Source organism: Rhinolophus sinicus, chromosome 4, assembly GCF_057876585.1.
Source record: "Rhinolophus sinicus isolate RSI-liver-muscle chromosome 4, RSI-T2T, whole genome shotgun sequence".
Taxonomy (NCBI): Eukaryota; Metazoa; Chordata; class Mammalia; order Chiroptera; family Rhinolophidae; genus Rhinolophus; species Rhinolophus sinicus.
In genome coordinates, this window is record NC_142504.1 from 98729118 (window position 1) to 98748592 (window position 19475).

Genomic DNA, 19475 nt, shown 5'->3' on the forward strand with positions numbered 1-19475 from the left:
TGGTTTTGCAACTGGCTTTAACCACTTAGTATGCTATGGACCTTTATCCATGTCTATGAACATAGGATTGTTTTTAATGACTATACATTGTTCCAGCGTGCAGAGGCACCATTGCTGTTTATTTATCCAGTCTCCTTACTGGTGGACATTTAGGTTGTTAGCAATTTTTGGCTATCATAAACACTGCAATGGACGTCTTTACACATGTATCTTTCTACATGTATTTCCGAACTTGTCCAATAATCTCCCTGACATAACCTCTAGAAATAGAACTGCTAGGTAAATGAACACGTCTGTTCTGATGACTATTGCAAATTACATTAGAGAAAGATTTCATCAACTACCATTTCTACCAAAAGTATATAACCGTGGCCTATGAGCCCACACATATTCCTAAATTTGCAAAATTATAAGCACACGTCTTTTTACACCAAATCCAATGATCTTTATACTCAGATAAGAATGTGTTGACATTAAGCATACATAAGAATCTTTAGGACAAATACAGATTTTCTTTTTCCTCTAAAATGGCCTATACAAATTCATAAAAGATATGACATCTAACTGGCAAATTATTATACTACTGTAAATTTAAAGCAAATTCTATTCAACATCACCTAAATTCTTTCACTGTATCAAGCAGTCAAATTTTTGCATTATATAACATAGAGGGGGCGGGCATATCAAGAACTATTGTACAGAGAGTTTACAACTTCTTTGAATTTCAACTCTGTTACAATCCTCTGATATGACAAACAACTGTGGCCTTAACTTCAACAATGTTACAGTGAACAAGACACAGCAAAGTTCAGTTGTGATAGAAAAAGAAAAAAATATAGCAAATATTAAGTGAAAAATTGTGGATATTTTTTCATTATAAAAACAGATGATTGACTGTATCAGCTACTTATGCAGCAAATGCCTCCAAATAACATCAGCCACAATTCATGAGGTGACAGGAGAGAAGAGAAACAACCCTGGCCTTGATGGTTAGATCTGCTCTCCACCACAGCCTCATGGAGACCTTGCCATTAGTTTGTGAAGGAAAAAATAAAAAGACTGGAGCTGAGTGTTACAGTGTGTGTGCATCCCTTCACTCACCAACACAGTAACACTGTTAGGTGGCAAGCAGTTTTCCAAAACTGACAAATAAACAAGAAAGAACATTTGTTAGTAGGCAAAAAAAGTGAATTTCATATGAAGCTTGTAGTTGAAGAATGCAAGTTTCCAAAACCAAAATAAATATATAAAATGGGTCATCTCAGAAACTGAATACCTATCTGATAATTGTCACACATCAAAAATATGTAAGAGTGATGGACAATATTTTAGTAGCTGGTATAACAGGTCACACAGGCTACAACTGACAAGTAAAACACTCCCCACTGGCGTGAGTGGAAGCAGCAGCCTTAGGCTCATAACTTAATTGATGCCCTTATTGGCTCCTATGTGACGGAGCCCACACTACACAGCACGAGAAGGAAGTGTGGCCGATAGCAGTTTCTACCGGCCAACATTTTTTTTCTTTTTCGTCTCTCTCTTTTCTTTTCTACCAACCTATCTGTGTCGTTCTGCATCTGTCCACACTTCGGATTTTTAACGAGGTACCGAGGGACACTGCCAGGTCATGGTGTGGCCCTCAGGGATTAAAAAACGAAAAAAGGGATCAAATAATACATAATCTTAGAAAAGAAGCTTACCAATTGGTTGTAGAACAACACTGCAACCTAAGAAGTCTTATCATGTTCTCAAATACAGAAGTATTTGGGTTCCACATAAAATCAAATTTTTAAAAATTGTTTACATTACAGAGAAAAATAATCCATTTTTAAAAACTAAAAATTGCAACTAAGTATACTCTTAGCAGAACGTCATTAATTTGAACTCTACTAACTTAGAATTTGGGGTTATGTGGCTAAAATTAAGTTGAAACTGACTTTCATGTTACATTTTAAGCAAAGTATTTCAAAAAGGGAGGAGATCTGGGAAAGTATTGTTTAGCCTTCTACAAAAGAAATGTGTTTAAAAACTTTAGCATATTATTTGCTGGTCTGCAAATAAACTTGCTGATTAGATATAACTTGCAATTTGTATAGACCTAGGTACATAGTACTCAAAAGTTCTCTCACCTTGATTATTTCATTTGATTTCTTTTAAAATCCCTGAAAGATTGAGGAAACTATCACTATATAGGAGATAGAAAGAGAAGCTAAGAAGATCTAACTTTCAGTTGATACTCTTTCAATATGAATAATTTTAATTTAGCTACTTTTTATTAAAGCAAACACACATAATATCACACTTGCCACTATTAGGCTGGTGCAGAAGTAATCGCGATTTTTGCAATTATTTTTAACCTTTTAAACCACAATTACTTTTGCACCAACCTAATAGTTGGAACATCTATCAATACCTAAAAGAAGCTGTGTCATACATGTATTATCCATTATAAAACTTACATCTATGTTATGATTAAAATCATGTAAAATTGCTTCTGGTTGGCCGAGACTCAACTAACTGGTAGGTGCTCTGATCAGTCATCCGAGGACTTTAAGTTGGGAAATACGAGTAAGCAACCAAGGTCAACATTCAAACCTAGAAAAACAAGGGATGATCAAAAGTCTTCCAAGCCGGTTGGGTCTGTGGTAGCCCAGTGATGAGCAAAGTCAACAAGAGAAGCCACCAACTAAGAGTCAGGGTATTGACTCCTGATCAAGAGAGAGAAGCGCAAGGAGCACCTGGTCCAAGGTCCTGCCTTGGAAGCGACTCAACAGGAATGGGCTTATCCGAGTGTGAAAATGGTCCTGACGTCAAGGAGAAGAGACTATCAAATCTAGAGCCCACTAAAATGCTGGAAGCAGGGGAAGAGCAACCACAGGTTTAAACGAAGATGAACTGAAACCATACAGGCTGTTCTTGTGTTGGAAATTTGACCGTTAAAATGCTCTCAATAAAGATTTGCAATTTTGTCCCCCCCCCCCCCAAAAAAAAAATCATGTAAAATGCATGTAAATAATAACTGGAAGAAAACAGAAACACATTAAGTCTAATAACAAAGATGGTAGGACAATAGATGACTTTTTTGTAACAGGTATGAAATCATAAACTATAGTTTGATCAGGAAGCTAAATTTTTAAATTATATATTCCCTGATTCACAGCTTTCAGTAATTTAGACTGGCTTTATTCTACTTGTAAGCAAACCAGTCTAACATGTGAATCTCAATAATGAAAGATGATAAACTCATAGTTCAAATCTGTTAATGAAAAGCAGATGGGCAGAAAGCTATTGGGAAAATTACACATAGATTTTTTTACCATACATTTGCTGAACAATCAAAGTAACTATAATTATGAAGTTCATAAAATAAACACTGAAAATGCTAAGTCCCTTTCACTGAAAATTCTGCCATAAAATGATTTAAAAATTGACATTTTATATTAATAATGTCATTTTCAGCCCACAATATACATACTCTGACAAATTACATAATGTTTGTCAGTTTAAAACACAACCTTGGTAAATCAACAAGTAACCATTCAGAAAAGTATGGAAGCATTTCTGAAGACTTTTTTCTCCTTACCTTAGCAAAGAGAGAATTACAGAAATCATTCAAAAAACGAACTAGAATCAGCCCATTCAGTGGTTAAACACTGGGAATGTTAATGTTTTAAAAGGGCCTATTCATAGGAAAAAGTCAAAGGATAAAAACTGCATATAAATTTATTATAGCAATTTTTAATGCACCAAGCAGAACCATAAAGGTATTTATAGTCATGCGATTCACAGACAATCCCATATGCTGTCATTCAACTGCCAAAATGAAAGGAACTGTAACTATTAAAGTGTCAAAATTTCAGCAACTACCATGCAAGATATACTGTATTTATTTTCTCAAAACAGTAACAGAAAAAATGACTTACAAATTCAGATTCCAGTCAACACGGTGAGAAAAGAAAAGAAGGGTGCACTTGGAGTAAAACTTACCCCTTTGTTTTAATGTTTTAAACAAAGCTAGTTACATTTCCCCCCCACGTAAACTTCTGGTTTAGGGGAGAGATCAACCCTGGGCAAACTCAAGTGTCTTCTAAAATGATTTTGCATAGAAAGGCATAAATGAAAGAACAGGAAATAAAAGTTTTGACTCAAGGTGTAAAAACTGAACTTCTTTTGGTCCGTCAATTTGAGGAAATAAGATGCCAAAAAAAAGTCTCAAATCACTTATTCCCTTAGTAAAATGGCCTAATATACTATTTTGGTCACTGTTCAAGTAAACCCATGATGAAAGGGTTTAGAAGATGGTTTCGTAGTTATCCCAGTCCCACCTCAATAACAGAGCAGATGGTTTCAACTTGAAAAGTTTTAATAAAAGTGCACATACAGTGTGCCAAAGAGAATAAAAATACAGAAGTAGAGTCAGGCATCAAAAATTCAAAGAAAAAAATAATTTTACAATCACTTAATTGTTTCTGTCAGTGAAAAACTTGTGACCTAATTCAATAAAAGTCTCTTTTCCTGTTTCTCAGCTGAGGAAACAGATCAAGAAACTCTGAGAAAGGATCATTCAGGCAGCTCCCTTTAAACAGAGAGCAGACATATACCACTCAAAGCAACGTTAAAATACTGGATAGATTATCCATCAGCTTGCATGTATTCGTTGTAAAGAATTATTAATTTACATTATAAATAATGGCACTCGAACATAAAGTACCCGTTATGACCTATTGCTTTGAAAGTACTTGAAAATGTGAATATATAATCTGGTGATTCTTTTCTCAGAGATTATCATATAATTTGATGTTATAGCTGTAACCATTATTTGAAGCTCGATCTGTGATTCTGCTCCCAAATGGAGATTGTGTAGCATGATGGCCAACAGAATTCATCTCTGGAGCTACCTAAACCTGTTTTAAATCTGGTCCACACCAGTTACTAACTGTGTGACCTTGGACAACCTCCCTAGGTCTGTTTTCTCTCGTACAGAAATAATAACAGTACCTACCTCATAGACTGCAGATGAGAACTAAATGAGGGAATGCACCCCTCAGGCAATGAGCCCAACACCGGGCACACAGTAAGTGTTCAATAAATAATTGCTAAATTAATGATGATGTTTACATTAACCAAGCCTCTTAGCTGAATGTACACTTATATATATTTTATCATATAAGACAGATCCCTAAAAGAAAAATCAGACTGGTAACTGGAACCTAACAATCCTGAAGAGGAATGAAGGACATTTAAAATAATTTTTTAGATAGTGCAACAAACTGAAGCTTAAAAAACAGTGATGTGGTACATACCTATAATGGATATTATTCAGCCTAAAAAGGACGGAAATTCTCACATGCTACAACATGGATGAGCCATGAGGACATTATGTTAAGTGAAATTAGCCAAACACAGAATGACAAATATTATATGATTCCACTTATATGAGGTGCCTAGAATAGACAAACTCATAGAGACAGAAAGTAGATTAGAGGTTGTTACCGAGAGCTGGGGGAAGGAAAAATGGGAGTTATTATTTAATGGGTACAAAGTTTCTGTTTGAAATGATGAAAAGTTCTAGAAATGTACAGTGGTGATGACTGTACAACACTGGGAGTATACTTAATGCCACTGAATCATACACTTAAAATGGTAAACTTTGTTATGTAAATTCGACCACAATAAAGCAAACTATGTGAGTAAAATGTCTACATATTATAAAAGTTAGTAAATTATGGCAGACTAGACTCAGTTCCCAAATACCGACATTAAAACATGCTCATCTTGGGCGGCCAGATGGCTCAGTTGGTTAGAGCGCGAGCTCTGAACAACAGGGTTGCCGGTTCAATTCCCACATGGGTCAGTGAGCTGTGCCCTCCACAACTAGATTGAAGGACAATGACTTGGAGCTGATGGGCCCTGCAAAAACACACTGTTCCCCAATATTCCCCAATAAAAAGGTAAAAAAAACAAAACGGGTGTTCCCTTTTTAAAAAAAACAACAACAAAAAACATGCTCATCTCTGGCATAAGAAATCTTAAAATGGCCAAAAGTCCGATGTAATGTATTTCCTTGCTCACTGTTCTGCCACACTGGACTTCTGCGACTCCTCTAACATGCAGGACTTATTCCTGCTTCAGGCCCTTTATACCTGCTCTTCCCTCTACATGGAATGCTCTTTCCCCAGAACTTACATGGCTCATTCCTTGATTTCACTAACGTTTCTGCTTAAATGCTTCTTCCCCAGAGACCCTCTATCTAAAGAAATCTGCAGCTTATATTTGCTCCCATCCTGTCACTCTGCATGACCTTGCTCTGCTTTTATTTTCTTCATTGCATTTGGCATTTCCTGAAATGACTTTAAATGTTTATTTTTTACTTGTTTATTGCCCAACTCCTCCACTAAAATATAAGCTTTGTGAGGGCTGGGACCTCATCCCTCATGTGCACTGCAAGATTCCCAGCCCTTAAAAATAGTGTCTGGGAAATGGGAGGCATTCAATACTATTTTTTGATAAATAAACTTTTGAAATTCACATTTACCGAAAGGGAAATATATCATATAAAATCATTAATTTTTAAAGTTAGATAACAGTAATACAGTACAAATCCCATACTTGTGAGGGGAAAAGACAGATATAAATACATGTCGACCTATAGGTATGTGCATTAGAAAAAAAATGTATCGAAGAATATATACCAAAGTATCAACAGTAATACAGTACAAATCCCATACTTGTGAGGGGAAAAGACAGATATAAATACATGTCGACCTATAGGTATGTGCATTAGAAAAAAAATGTATCGAAGAATATATACCAAAGTATCAACAGCAATTATCACTATGTGACAAGAATATATGACTCTTTTCCCTTTTGTTTCTGTATTTTCTAACTTTTCTACAATGAAAGACTTGTGATTTTTTTTAAAAGATTATTTTACCAGCAAATCAACTACTTAAGAACTCACTCCACCTATATAATTAGGGATATGCACAAACATTTGGCTACAAGGAAGTTTATCCGAGTTTTATATATAATCATGAAAAATAAGAAATAACCGAAATGTTCTGTTAGTTAAATAAGTTATGGACAGCCATAAGATACTATTCTACAACCATTTAAAATTATGTTGTAGGAAAATACGGGAAATGTGAGTTAAACGATGTGTAGGACACGATGCAAACATTTTTAAATGAGGACTGAAAGGATATACACCAAAATGTTGAAAGTGGTTACTTCTGATTGTTATTTTTATCTTTCTTCCTGCCTTGCGCTTTTCTTATTTAAGGTACTAAAAATGAACATGCATTAATTACTCTGGTACTCAGAAAGATGAATTTAAGCGACTGTGTGACTGTGCCAAAAGCTGCCTTCTTGCCTTATTTGAGCGCCATCTAGTGCTCACTATACGTAATACAATTTTCACAATGCAGTAAGGTTTCTAAAAAGTAGCCTTCATAAAAAGGACATTGTGTCAGCACAAATAATACTATACTCAGTGTCTGTCCTAATTTTTAAAACAGCTGAACAATTAATTCAAAAGAGTCATAGGATTTTTAGTCAATAGGATAAAGCAGTCATCAGAAAATTGGTTATATATCTGCTGCTTATTTTCATCCCTCAAATATTTTAGACTAACTCTCAAGACAGAGCTCTTGCTCTTTTTTAAATGAATGGTATTTACTCCTTGAAAGAAGAGGAAAGTCAGACACTTTACATGCCTTCTGGTGTTTTATCCTTCCCACAAATCTCAATGGTGGGTATTGTGCTTTCCATTTTAGAGAAGCACCTACAGGCTCCATGAGATGAGGCAGCTTGCCTAAGTTCACAAAGCTAGGAAGGGGTGGAGCTGAGATGCAAGACAAAGTCGGTCCAGCTCAAGATCTATGCTTCTCCTACCATGCTTCACTGCCTCCATTCTTCACTTTTCAGCCCAAATCACTGCACCTTTCAATAAAACGATTCTCACTCTTAATAAGTATATAAGCTGTCACTATATTGCTCAGCACCGCCCTCAAATCCACATCTCTAAGCTCAGTAAGTATTAATGCTCAAATAAAAATCAACTTAAAAGAACTTCTTAAATATATTATTCTAATATATTATTCTAATAATGCTCCGTTAGGACACATCAGTTTTATAAGGATGTAGAACTTCAGACCTTCATTACACGGGGTGGTTACATGACTGCAGCTGCCCACCCTCTGGTTTTTCCTGGCCTAGTTTCTCTTCTTTCCTGTTCCCGCCAATCTATCATTCGCTCCACCTAAGTAGAAACCTCTCTAAAACAATACTTTCCACCAAATCCACTCAATAAGAACCTACAGTCCCTCAGCTTTCTAACAGGTGTGCTAAAAATGGGCAACAGGCAGACAGATTTTGATTTCCCCATTCATCCCTCTGCAGTCAGAACCCCCACGCCCTTCAGAGACTCCAGGCCACTAAACCTGAGCAGCCTTACCAGTTTACCTATGAAATGCCATGAAGTTATGTTGGTAAGCATTTTCAGTGCTCCCTAAAAACTGTTCCCAACCTATAACATTTGTTTCTCATGTCCTTCCAACATAAACTGGAAGAATTAATGGAAGCCATTTTATCAAACTTCATTCACAGCACAAGAATCACTTCTACCCATATGTATAAGGTTATTCACTGCCGCAACATACATAATAACACACTGACAGCATTCCAAATGGTAAAAGTCTACTGCTATATTAATTTTGGTATATTCAGCCATAATATGGTATGCCCCATGAAAAAGAATGAGGAAGCTAATATATAGAAGGCTCTCCCAGATTTAATCAATGAAAAAAAAGCACAAAGTATAGAATATGTACGTTATTATTTCTCTAAAATTTGGGGGATGTATGTGCATATTTGTTTGTTTGTCTTTTAAAGGTTATTTTTTTCTTTTTGTTGTTCCAATTGGGTGTTGTCTTTTTTTAAGGAGGGCACATCTCACAGTGGCCCATGCGGGGATGAAACTGGCAACCGTGGTGTTATTAGCACAAGGCTCTAACCAACTGAGCTAACCAGCCACCCCCTGCATATTTTCTTGTATATGCATGTTCTATGGTCCAAATGCTTGTAACCGCCCCCCCCAAATTCATATATTGAAATCCTAACCCCCAAAGGTGATGCTATATTGTATAAGTAGGTGGCACCCTCATGAATGGGATCAGTGCCTTTTATTAGAAAGACCCCAGAAAGCTTGCTCACCCGTCCATCCTGTGAGAACACAGACTGCCGGCTGCGTACCAGAAGCGGGCCGTCACGCAAACATGCCGGTGCCATGATTTCAGGCCTCTCGCCTCCAGAAATGTGAGCAATCAATTCCTGTTGTTTATAAGCTACCCAGTCGGTGGTGCTTTGTTCAAGCAGCCCAAATGGACTAAAAACTGCATGAAACATCCCTTAAAAGGACACCTAAGAAAACGGATAACATCGGTTGTCTCTGGGGAAGAGAACTGGGCATAGGGGAGGACGAAGGAAACTTGCCACTTTTATAACCTTTGTATCCTTTGCATTTTGAATGGGGTATATTGTTTTTCAGACAAAAAGTAAATAAAATTATAATTTTTTAAATTCCATCTACAGACACCATGGCTCCTCCATCTCTTCCTACCACCTGCCAACACTAGGGTGGGCTCCAGCCTGCAGAACAGGTCCCGTGATGAACGCTTTGCTTTAGGCAGCCCAGTAGCACCCCTGGCCCACACCCACACACAGACCTGTGTCCTGCCGTCATGCTTTTGTCCATGCTCTTTTCAAAAGTGTCTGAATTCTCTCTTACTCGCTCCCTTCTAAATTATCCACCTCCTTCAGGACTCTGTTCACATTCCAAACCCTTCAAAATACTTTCCAGAATCCTGTAATGCTGACCATCCCACATTTAGAGGGTATCCATGTACTCTCTAACTTGGAACATGTATACCTGATCTTATGACTGAATTATTTTTTTTATCATGCTCCTTCTTATATGTATCAAAACTCATACTGAATGATGAGTTCTGGGTTGCAAAAGAGGATTTATTTTTTTACACCTGTCTGTAAGTCTTTGTCTACAAATTAAACAAAAACAAACAAAAGTGCTATTAACTGAATTATTTTTAAAAACAAAACAAAAAACTGTGTAGTCAAGAAGTAATAATTTCTGCTAAAGAACAATGACTACCACAATATGATGCAATTAGAATATTAAAACCTGGGCCGACAGGTGGCTCAGTTGGTTAGAGCACAAGCTCTGGGCAACGGGGCTGTCGGTTGATTCCCACATGGGCCAGTGAGCTGTACCCTCCCCAACTAGAATGAAGTCAATGAGGTGCCGCTCAGCTCCCCGGTGGCCAGATGGCTGTCGGTTGGAGCGCGGGCTTTCATGCACAAGGTTGCCAGTTCAACTCCTTGCATCCCTAATTCCTGCAAGGGATGGTGGGCTGCACCCCCTGAAACTAACAATGGCAACTAGATGTGGAGCTGAGCTGCGCCCTCCACAACTAAGATTGAAAGGATAACTTGACTTGGAAAAAGTCCTGGAAGTACACACTGTTTCCCAATAAAGTCCTGTTCCCCTTCCCCAATAAAAATCTAAAAAAGAATATTAAACCCTGATTACGTCCTTTCTGATGAAAATCTTTCAATGATTTGACGTTAGGACAACGTCAAAACTCCTTTGAACCCTCAAATCCCGCAAACCTTCATCCTTCTTCAGTTTCTCACACTTGACATGTTCTTCCTCACCACTGGGCTTTCCTTACAGTGTTCCCCTACCTGGACCAGTCCTCTCTTATTCCCAAGCCCCCTTTCCTCTGGCTCAGGAATCGGTTTAGAGATCACTTCTCTTTGGCTGCCTCCTGAAAGGAGTACTGTGGTGACTGGGGCATAGGGGTGGGAAGGAGACCTTTCATTAAATGTCCTTTTGGTACCTTCTGAGATATGAACCATGGGAATGGATTACCTTTCGAAACATAAATGACATAAATGTGTGCCACTTCTTCCAGGAGACCTGTTCCATTCTAACTCGGGCAATGAGATGGGTGAACCTGCTGTGTTCATGCTTCCCTGTACTTCTTCTGCAACAGCCTTTATCACATGTCACTACAGGCTTACTGGTTTCCAGAGAGATCATAAGCCCTTTGAGGGCAAGAGACATTATCTATCATTATCATTGTATTCTGAGGAACAAAGGAATAAACAACAGTTTCTAAATAGGGAGAAGTCATCCGGGCCAGCGATTCTCAGGGACAAGCATGACACATGTTATGAATGTGTCTACACGCACCCTGTCCTCATAAGGGGATACTCGGACTCCTAGGAACCAAAAAATACTAAGCACAGTTGTGTTTTTTGTTTTTGCTGCTATGAGTTAGAAACATGTAAAAAAAAAATCAGCCATGTAAATAGTTTTAAAATATTTTATTAAGGAAAATAAACAGCATATTACTTAAACTCCGCTCTTGAATTAGTCTTGATTTTATTTCAGACCTTTGCTTCACAAGCAATTTTAATAGAGTGAAAAGTTAAAAACTATTGAAGAATCTAAATAAGATTTTGCAACCATGCCTAAAAGCTCTAATAAAATCTGATTACTCTGGTGCCAAAAATAGTTTACAGTAAGAAAGGATTAGATTAGGCCTGCAGGCCTTAGTGTTTCTAAAAAAATTGGCAGACGTCAATTTTTGGCTGCAAAAATGGGCTATACTTGAAGACAACACATATGGATCCAAGGAATTCCAGGAGTGAGCAAAATCAGAAAACTTTGGATTCAGGGTCTTCCCTACAGAGATTCATTTTAGTCCAGAATAATTCACAAACTAGGTAATCACATCCCTAACTCTGTCAATGAGGTGGCTACCTCAAACCCTGTCCAGTGGCAAGGTTCTACAGGTCACACATCAAATACGAGCACCGAGGGGCAGGGTAGTCTCAAACAAAGTGACAAAGGTGCCGAAAGCATATGCAATGCCACAAGTGAAACCTCTATGAATATTCCCCGCACAGACCTACAAGGTGCAGTTTATTCACTTTATAGCTTTTTATACTAACATTCCTTTATACTTTTCTCTATAATTAGGGTGAATTAAGAAAAACATTAAAAAAAACCACACACACAAAAAACCACGAGAACAGGAACAGATACTTGACAAAGAAAGGTAATTAACAAAACAAACTATAAAGCCATAACAATTCAAACTGCAAGGCACCAGCACAAGTATGACAAACTTAGAAGGGAAGAAATAGACAAAAATGGCTAACAAATTATTCCCATCATTATTTCTTAAGTAGTTCTTCCTTCTTCCAATGCTCTGAAGTGGCAAATCTGCATAAATCAAGTACACACACACACACACACACACACACCACCTTTTCTTCAAAAGTACATTAGCTGTTAATATACTAGTTTTTTTTTCCTTTTCCATTAAAATTTTAGAATTAGCTTATCATGATCCCCTTACCCAAACCCCCAAAATAGCTGTTGGGATTTTAATTGGAATTGCCTTCAGTCTTTGGTAAATTTGGGAAGAATTGACATTTTTATGACAGTCTTCTTAATCCTTAAACATGGTACATATCTCCATTTAGTTAAGTCTTCGTTAACGTCTTCCACAAGAGCACTATAGATTGTATGACAGTTTATATAAGTGAAAAGAAAATTTATTTGGCTAATAAATGATGTTCCTTTTATATGCGTTTTTTTCTCTAAGTCTTATTACTACAACATGAGCAGTGGTACTCAATCACAATTCCTCATGGATTAGGGAAATGGTCCCAAAATTTGTTGATGTTATACCTCATCTCCAGTTTCACCTCTCCTACCAATGCACAGACACCTTTAATTTTCTAAAAATACCAGAAGCAGTAATAAATTGCCACTTCACATAATACGCAACTCATCCATCCTATCATATATATTGCAAACTAAGTTAAACTTCTAAGGCCCAATCTAACTGTATCCAAAAGTTAGAAATTAAAATTTATTGCCAAAATATATGAACAGACAAGTCACAAAAAGGAAAAGCCAATAATCCTTAATTCTTAAAGACATAATAAAAATAAACATAATCTTGATCATTAAAGAAAGGCAAACTGAAACCATAATGACCACAATGTGTGTTTGTGTGTGTGTGTCTGTGTGTGTGTACACAGAGAGAGAGAGAGAGAGAGAGAGAGAAGTAAAGAGAGCGAGATTTTTTTGTTTGTTTTTAATTCATCCTCATAGGACAGAGAAACGACCCTTTCAACCCTGAGGTCAGGGGAAGAGGGGAAGTACAGACTTATTCGTCACCATTATTTTATTTTTTTTACTGAAAATTGGTAAAGAATTATGTGTTTACCTTAACTTAATAATATCATATAGCAAAAACTATATTTTATATAACCTATTTGATGAAGAAAAGCTCTTCTTTACATAAGAATTCTAGATAATAAATGCAGAAATGACCAAATTAGAAATATCACCATTTTGTAATCTCTTATGAAACAGGTGATTCAGACTAAAATCATCAATGGATGTTAAAACACACTCAAACCTCTGATCAATTTTAGGATAACTGATACAAAACCACACATTTTCTGTATCCTAATTTAATACAAAGTACATAGCATCACTTTTGAAATAACCTTGACAAAAGTGTTTAACCTAATTTTATCAAGCCTTTAAATCTGACTTCCAGTTTACAGAAAGTACAGGAAATAAAAAACAAAAACAAATTACAAGCTATAAGAAAAAATTAGGTAAATCTGGAAGGTGAAATATTCTACAGAAAAACTGATCCAGTTTGTTCAAAATATTAACAGCATGGGGGGAAAAACAGTGACGGGGTAGGTTGGTATAGTCATACAATGGACTATCACCCAGAAATGAAAAGGCATGAAGTATTGATACACGCTACCATGTAACATATCCAGGTTCCAGGGACTAGGACACGACTTCTTCAGGGGGGCACTATTCTGCCTATCACAGTAAAGCTGCTAAAAATAAGTAAATAAAAGTTTGTACAATCTAGATATTGAGTATATAAAGGAATTCAATATTCTAGTCACTCTACATTATTAAATGTCTGTCAGTTTTCATAATAAAGAATTAAAAGTGAGATGTTGGTTTTTACCTATCAAATTGGTAAAAGTCAGAGTCCAAAAACGCATTAGATTGACAAAGGTGTGGGAAAACATACCTTCTCATACGTTGCCAGTAGAAGCATAAATTAATACAACTCCAATGGAGCACAATTTGGCAATATCTACCAAAATTACAAATGCAGATACACTTTGACCCAGCAATTCAGCTTTCTAACTTAGAGACATATGTGTATGCATGAGAAGTGATGGATGCAACATTATCTATTATAACAAAAGATTGGAAACAATGTAAATGTCTACCAATAGAAAACTGATTAAATATATTCTATGTGTACTCTGCAGCCATTTAAAATAAGGCAACTGTGTATATGCTTATATATACAAGATATATTTTTCTTAACTGTGAAAAAAAAGCAGAAGCTAGCAAGCAAAAAAGAAAAAGCAAGGTATGAGTATTTTGTTACCACTTATGTTTCAATAATTTTGCAGAACTATATGAGATATATATGCTTCAGTAACCTTGTACTATCTCTAGAAGGATCAAAAGAAACTACCACCAGGAATCATCTTTGGGGAAGGGAGGTGGCTGAGCGGGAGAAAAGAGAGAAACTTATTTCCTACTTTTCATACCTTTTGGATTTTCTATTGGTACATGTATGATAAACAGACAGGTAGACGGATGGGTGGAAAGATAGATGGATGGAACATTAAAAAACATTTTTTTTTAAATGAGCGTACCACACAAGCTTACATGATCCTCTACATATGACTTTCCAAGTGATCTCTTACCTGCTGGTTGGTGCAGGAAAAGAAAACGAGAGAAGCTGATTCCAGAATGGGTCATTCTCGGAGACAGATTCTGTACCTGATAACTTTTTTAAGTATTCATTTTTAGGGAGATCACTGATTCTGCTGCTGTTTGATCCCATCTTCTAACCTGGTAGAACACTTGTCCTTAAACCTTCATTTCCACACGACAACCTATAAAGAATGAAAAGAAATTTCAAACTTGTTCAAAATAGTCATCATACTTTTCCTACCCTTGACTTAAATGTAAAAAACTGTAAACTTACTAAAGGACATCACACTTCTATTTTTAAATATATTAGACATCAGATACAAAGTTACAAGGAGAAAAATGGGGCTAACGTCTGTCTTAGCCAACGCAAACACAAAACTCCGAATCTATACTTGTAGATCTTAGAATGGGCATCCCTCACTCCGCTGGCAGCAACAACAGGGTACTATCTGCTGAGAAGAGAATGAAGGCAGTGCCCAAGGCAGCTCACATGCCCAGGAGGAACAAGTTCAGCCAAGTGAAAACTAGCCACTGAGGTACTCTGGCCAGAAAGTTCTACCTGCTCCCCATGCTCAGAGAAAGCCGAGTAGAAAACCGAGGCCGATGGCATCTCTTCTGCAATGAGTCATACCAAGCATTCCAAACACACACAGACCTGGATCCACCTGATAGGGAACTCCAAGACTCTTACCAATGAAAACTAGAATAAAACGGAACTTGCAGAGCCCACTATCTAATCACTTCACTTCCTAAGAGTCCTATTACTTTTCCCTCTCACTGTGCCTCAGAAGACTTCCTTGGCTTTCAGCTCTTCTTTCTCTCTGTTGTCAATATCTGAGCCGATCCCCTAGTTTCACTAGTGAAGTCCATGGTATTACTTTCAAATCTCTCCTAGTCCCAAGCTCTGACCAGAATGCCAGTTCTAGCTATATCCCTCAAGTATTTAAGACTTTAACTCAAGGATAATATATATTATGTATATATACATATATATATTGTGTGATGATTGTATTAATAAGCAGTAATTTTGTGGATAACAATGCGCCTCCCACAAGCCTGTACTAGAAATGAGACGTATGCTATCGCTGATGCTTTCAGCAGTAAACTTTTCAAAAGACCTATCTGCAATGCAACGTAATCAAGAACTCGATCTTAACACGTATAAAACTGATTTCATCCTCCCTCCCAAAACCAGTTTTCCCTCTCAACTTCCCACTGCTCCCCTAAAGCACCCATTATGGAAAAACTACCTCAATACAGTTATTTTTCTGTAGTATATATGACATCTCTCCTGAGGTAGATTATTCTTCAGTAACAATTTAAAGTAAAAAAATTTTGTTAACTAAATGGATGTTCTCTTTTTACCTGCTTGTCCTTCACGAAGGGTCTTGTGCTCTGAGTGACTCCAGAACTAATATTTTGTCCTGACTTCTCAGTAAAAACCGAAGCACAAATCTTTACTTAATGGACTTTTCAATTTGATGTCTTGCTATCATCATAAATTTTAAAAGAGGTTTTACATTTGTCCCCCCAAATAAGCAACCCCTCCAAAAGTCACTATTTTCTATCAGTGTTATCAACATACTTGGCTCAAGTTATCGCGCTCACATAATCAACCACTCATTCCATAAATACCTATTACACACTCACTATAAATGCTAGGTGTTATGCTGGGCACTGAAAATGCAAAAAACAAGTAAGACCACGCCCCTGCCATTAATGAATTCAAAACCTATTTAACACTAATATGGTAAGTACCTATCACAAAGGAACTATTTATATACAGGAAGCTATGGAAATACTGTATGTAGGAGCACCTGAGGCGGAGGGAATGGTATATGCAATGGAACTTTCACTTAGTCAATTTACTTATATGATCTATATGCCAGGAACTGGTCTAAGTGATTTACAATAACTGATCCATTTAATCCCCATTAACAACTCTAAGAGGCGGTCACAATATACTCATTTTACAGATGAGGAAACTATGGCACAGACAGGTTAAGGAACTTTTCTAAGATCCCAGAGATAGTAAGTGACAAACCCCGGATCTGAACCTAGGCAATCTGATTCCAGAGTCGCTGGTCTTTACCATTCTACTAGGGAGACTCTCCAGTGACATCAATAAGTCCTCTGGGTTCTTCTACAACATCCGCAATTCGACATAACATCTTTTAAACCTACGTTTTCCTTTATATTCCCGCTGCCTCCCTGCTAGACCAGGCTTCTATCTAACATGACTTAGTGCAACAGTATGGGTTTCTTTGCTTCCAATCTCTCCATTTTGACTCACTTTGCACACTCCGCTACTGTATTAGTCCTTAAAAAGAAAATAGGAAATTCGGCCCATCATTGCAATTAAGACCAAAGGTTCTAGCCTAATCAGATAGACCCTGCTAGGTCTATATAGAGTCAGTCGGAATCTCTATTTTACCACTTGCAAAACCCCACTGCATAACAGGGAAAACTTACAACTCAAGATTTTCTGAGGATGAAGCAAGAAGATCCATGCAAAGCACTCTGTAAAGGACTCGGCACAGAGTATGCTTAGCTAAATGAAAGGTCAAATATCTTTTTTTTTTTAATCTTAGTAGATTTACCATTTCCATCATTTCACTCACCAGCTCAAAAACAGTCAATGATTCTTCATTACCTAAAAAACAGAATACTGACATTCAAGACCCTCCACAGTCTGAAAGGTCACTTTCCAAGTAAACTCCAAACCAGTAGTTCTCAAACTTAAGTGTACATTAAAAAACGCCTGAGCGGCAAGTGGTTAAAATGCAAATGCTTGGGCCCCAAAAATTCAGACTGTGAGGGTAGAGCCCAGACATCTGCATTTTCTAAAAAGTAGTCAATGATTTTGATTAGTCTGCGAGCCTCAATGTGCAAACAAGTACCCTAAGGAAGTAGAAGCACGCTATCTTCTCACCGTCTGATGCTCATCCACACCTCTGCTCCTGCCATTCTCGCTGGCCGCCTTCTCCCACATCTGCTCCACAGCAGATTGACTAAGCATAGAGTGATCTCTCTTTTTTGTCTGTAGTCTTAGAGCACGCATTACCCTTCTAATAATGCCTTTTTTGCTCTCTGACTCTTACACTGCTATTTAACTTTTCAGATTAGTTATTTCCCCAAGTCAATTTTACCATCATGGGTGACAATAATACTGTGAACATGAAACGATATGCCCAATATTTTGTACTTAGTGAAACAGTTGATGTATACAAAAAATTAAATCTCCCCTTTTATGTGTACTAATTCACTGTCTCCTGATTTAATGTGCCTTAGATGGAAAGTAAATATTAGGGGAATCTCAAAATCCATGATAACCAAATTCTGTCCTAACACCCTCAAAATATGCAAACGATACCCTAGTGCACTCTGTCCCAACTTAGGTGAGAATCCATAAATCATAAGCTATATTCCTAAATTGCCTGCTTCCTGACAACACACACACACTATTTGTAATCAAGAGACTTTAATGTGAAACCTCATAGCTGAAACAGGAGAGCAGAGAAATACTGGGCAATGGTCACTAGCCAAAGGCCATGTTAAACACCAGAGGTGCCATTAGTCCAAGTAATGGAACATTCTCTAAAAGGTTACTATGTTCCAAGTGCTATATTAAGTACAGTTGGGTATTCCACTCCAGTGAAATGAGACTAATGAAAATAAAAAGACATAAGCCCACAAATATAAAATCAAAGGGGTGGAAGACAGAAAGGTGACAGAGGGGTAGTAACTAAACTGGCAGAGCTGAGGACACCCCAACGTGAACTCCTGCCAAAGGGGACACTAACAAGAAGCAAGTCAATCCGCCCCATGGAACCCTGGGAAGGCAAAAGAGCTGGAGGAAACACCATGGAAGACGGGGCAAGGTGTAGACCTAACATCTGTGGGTCTCCCTCCGCCCACCCCCAAGTGGGAAATCATGTGTGTGCTCCCTAGAAATCTGACTGGACAGACTGGTCTCTGAAGCCAAGGCCGGAAGGGTAATGAGGCGGAAGATGAAAACAGGAGAATGAAGTTAAAATGTGCTTCCTCCAGTTACACATCGGAAGTGGGTTTCCCAGTCTCCAAAGCAGGAGACTGGAGGATTCATCTCAAGAGGAACTGAAGGGGGACCCAGGGGAAAAATACAGATATTTGGGATTACCCCCATTTAGAAAGCTGGCTAGCCACCTACAGCAATGCCCACCACTCAACAAAATCCACTCAACACAGAGAGCTTCTAATCAATTTTGAGAGTCTCAATTTTAAGTAAGAATAGACAACCAAAAACGATTAGATGTGTTTGGATAACCTCCAACATGGAAATAAAGAAACCAAAGAAAGGAATCAGAAAACAAATGCATCTGAGAGAAGAAAAACTTAAAAACTGAAATTAATATCCTCAGGGGGATAATAAAAACAGTAAGTGTAAACATTTATGAAGCACCTACTATGTCCTCAGGCACTATTCTAAGTGCTGTACACATACAGTAATGACTCATTCAATCCTCACCACAGCCTATGAGGTAGTACTTCTATTATTCTCACTGCCGAGATCATGGGTTAGCAAATTATGGTCCAAAGGCCAAATCCAGCCTGCTGCCTGAAGAAT

General features: G+C 37.5%; 1 protein-coding gene and 1 non-coding gene across 5 annotated transcripts in view; both read right to left on the minus strand.

The window, feature by feature from the left end:
* Positions 1-19475, minus strand: part of DYM (dymeclin) — a 269717-nt gene that overhangs the window by 239459 nt on the left and 10783 nt on the right. For all 4 annotated transcript variants that reach the window (XM_019721433.3, XM_074340000.2, XM_019721409.3 and 1 more), the window contains exon 2: positions 14860-15051. In XM_019721433.3, coding sequence (XP_019576992.1) covers positions 14860-14999 — 140 coding nt within the window. In that variant the 5' untranslated portion in view covers positions 15000-15051. The remainder of the gene's footprint in view (positions 1-14859; positions 15052-19475) is intronic.
* Positions 9959-10087, minus strand: LOC141567022 (small nucleolar RNA SNORA40). The gene has a single exon (XR_012489422.2). It is a non-coding gene; the product is annotated as a small nucleolar RNA SNORA40 (small nucleolar RNA).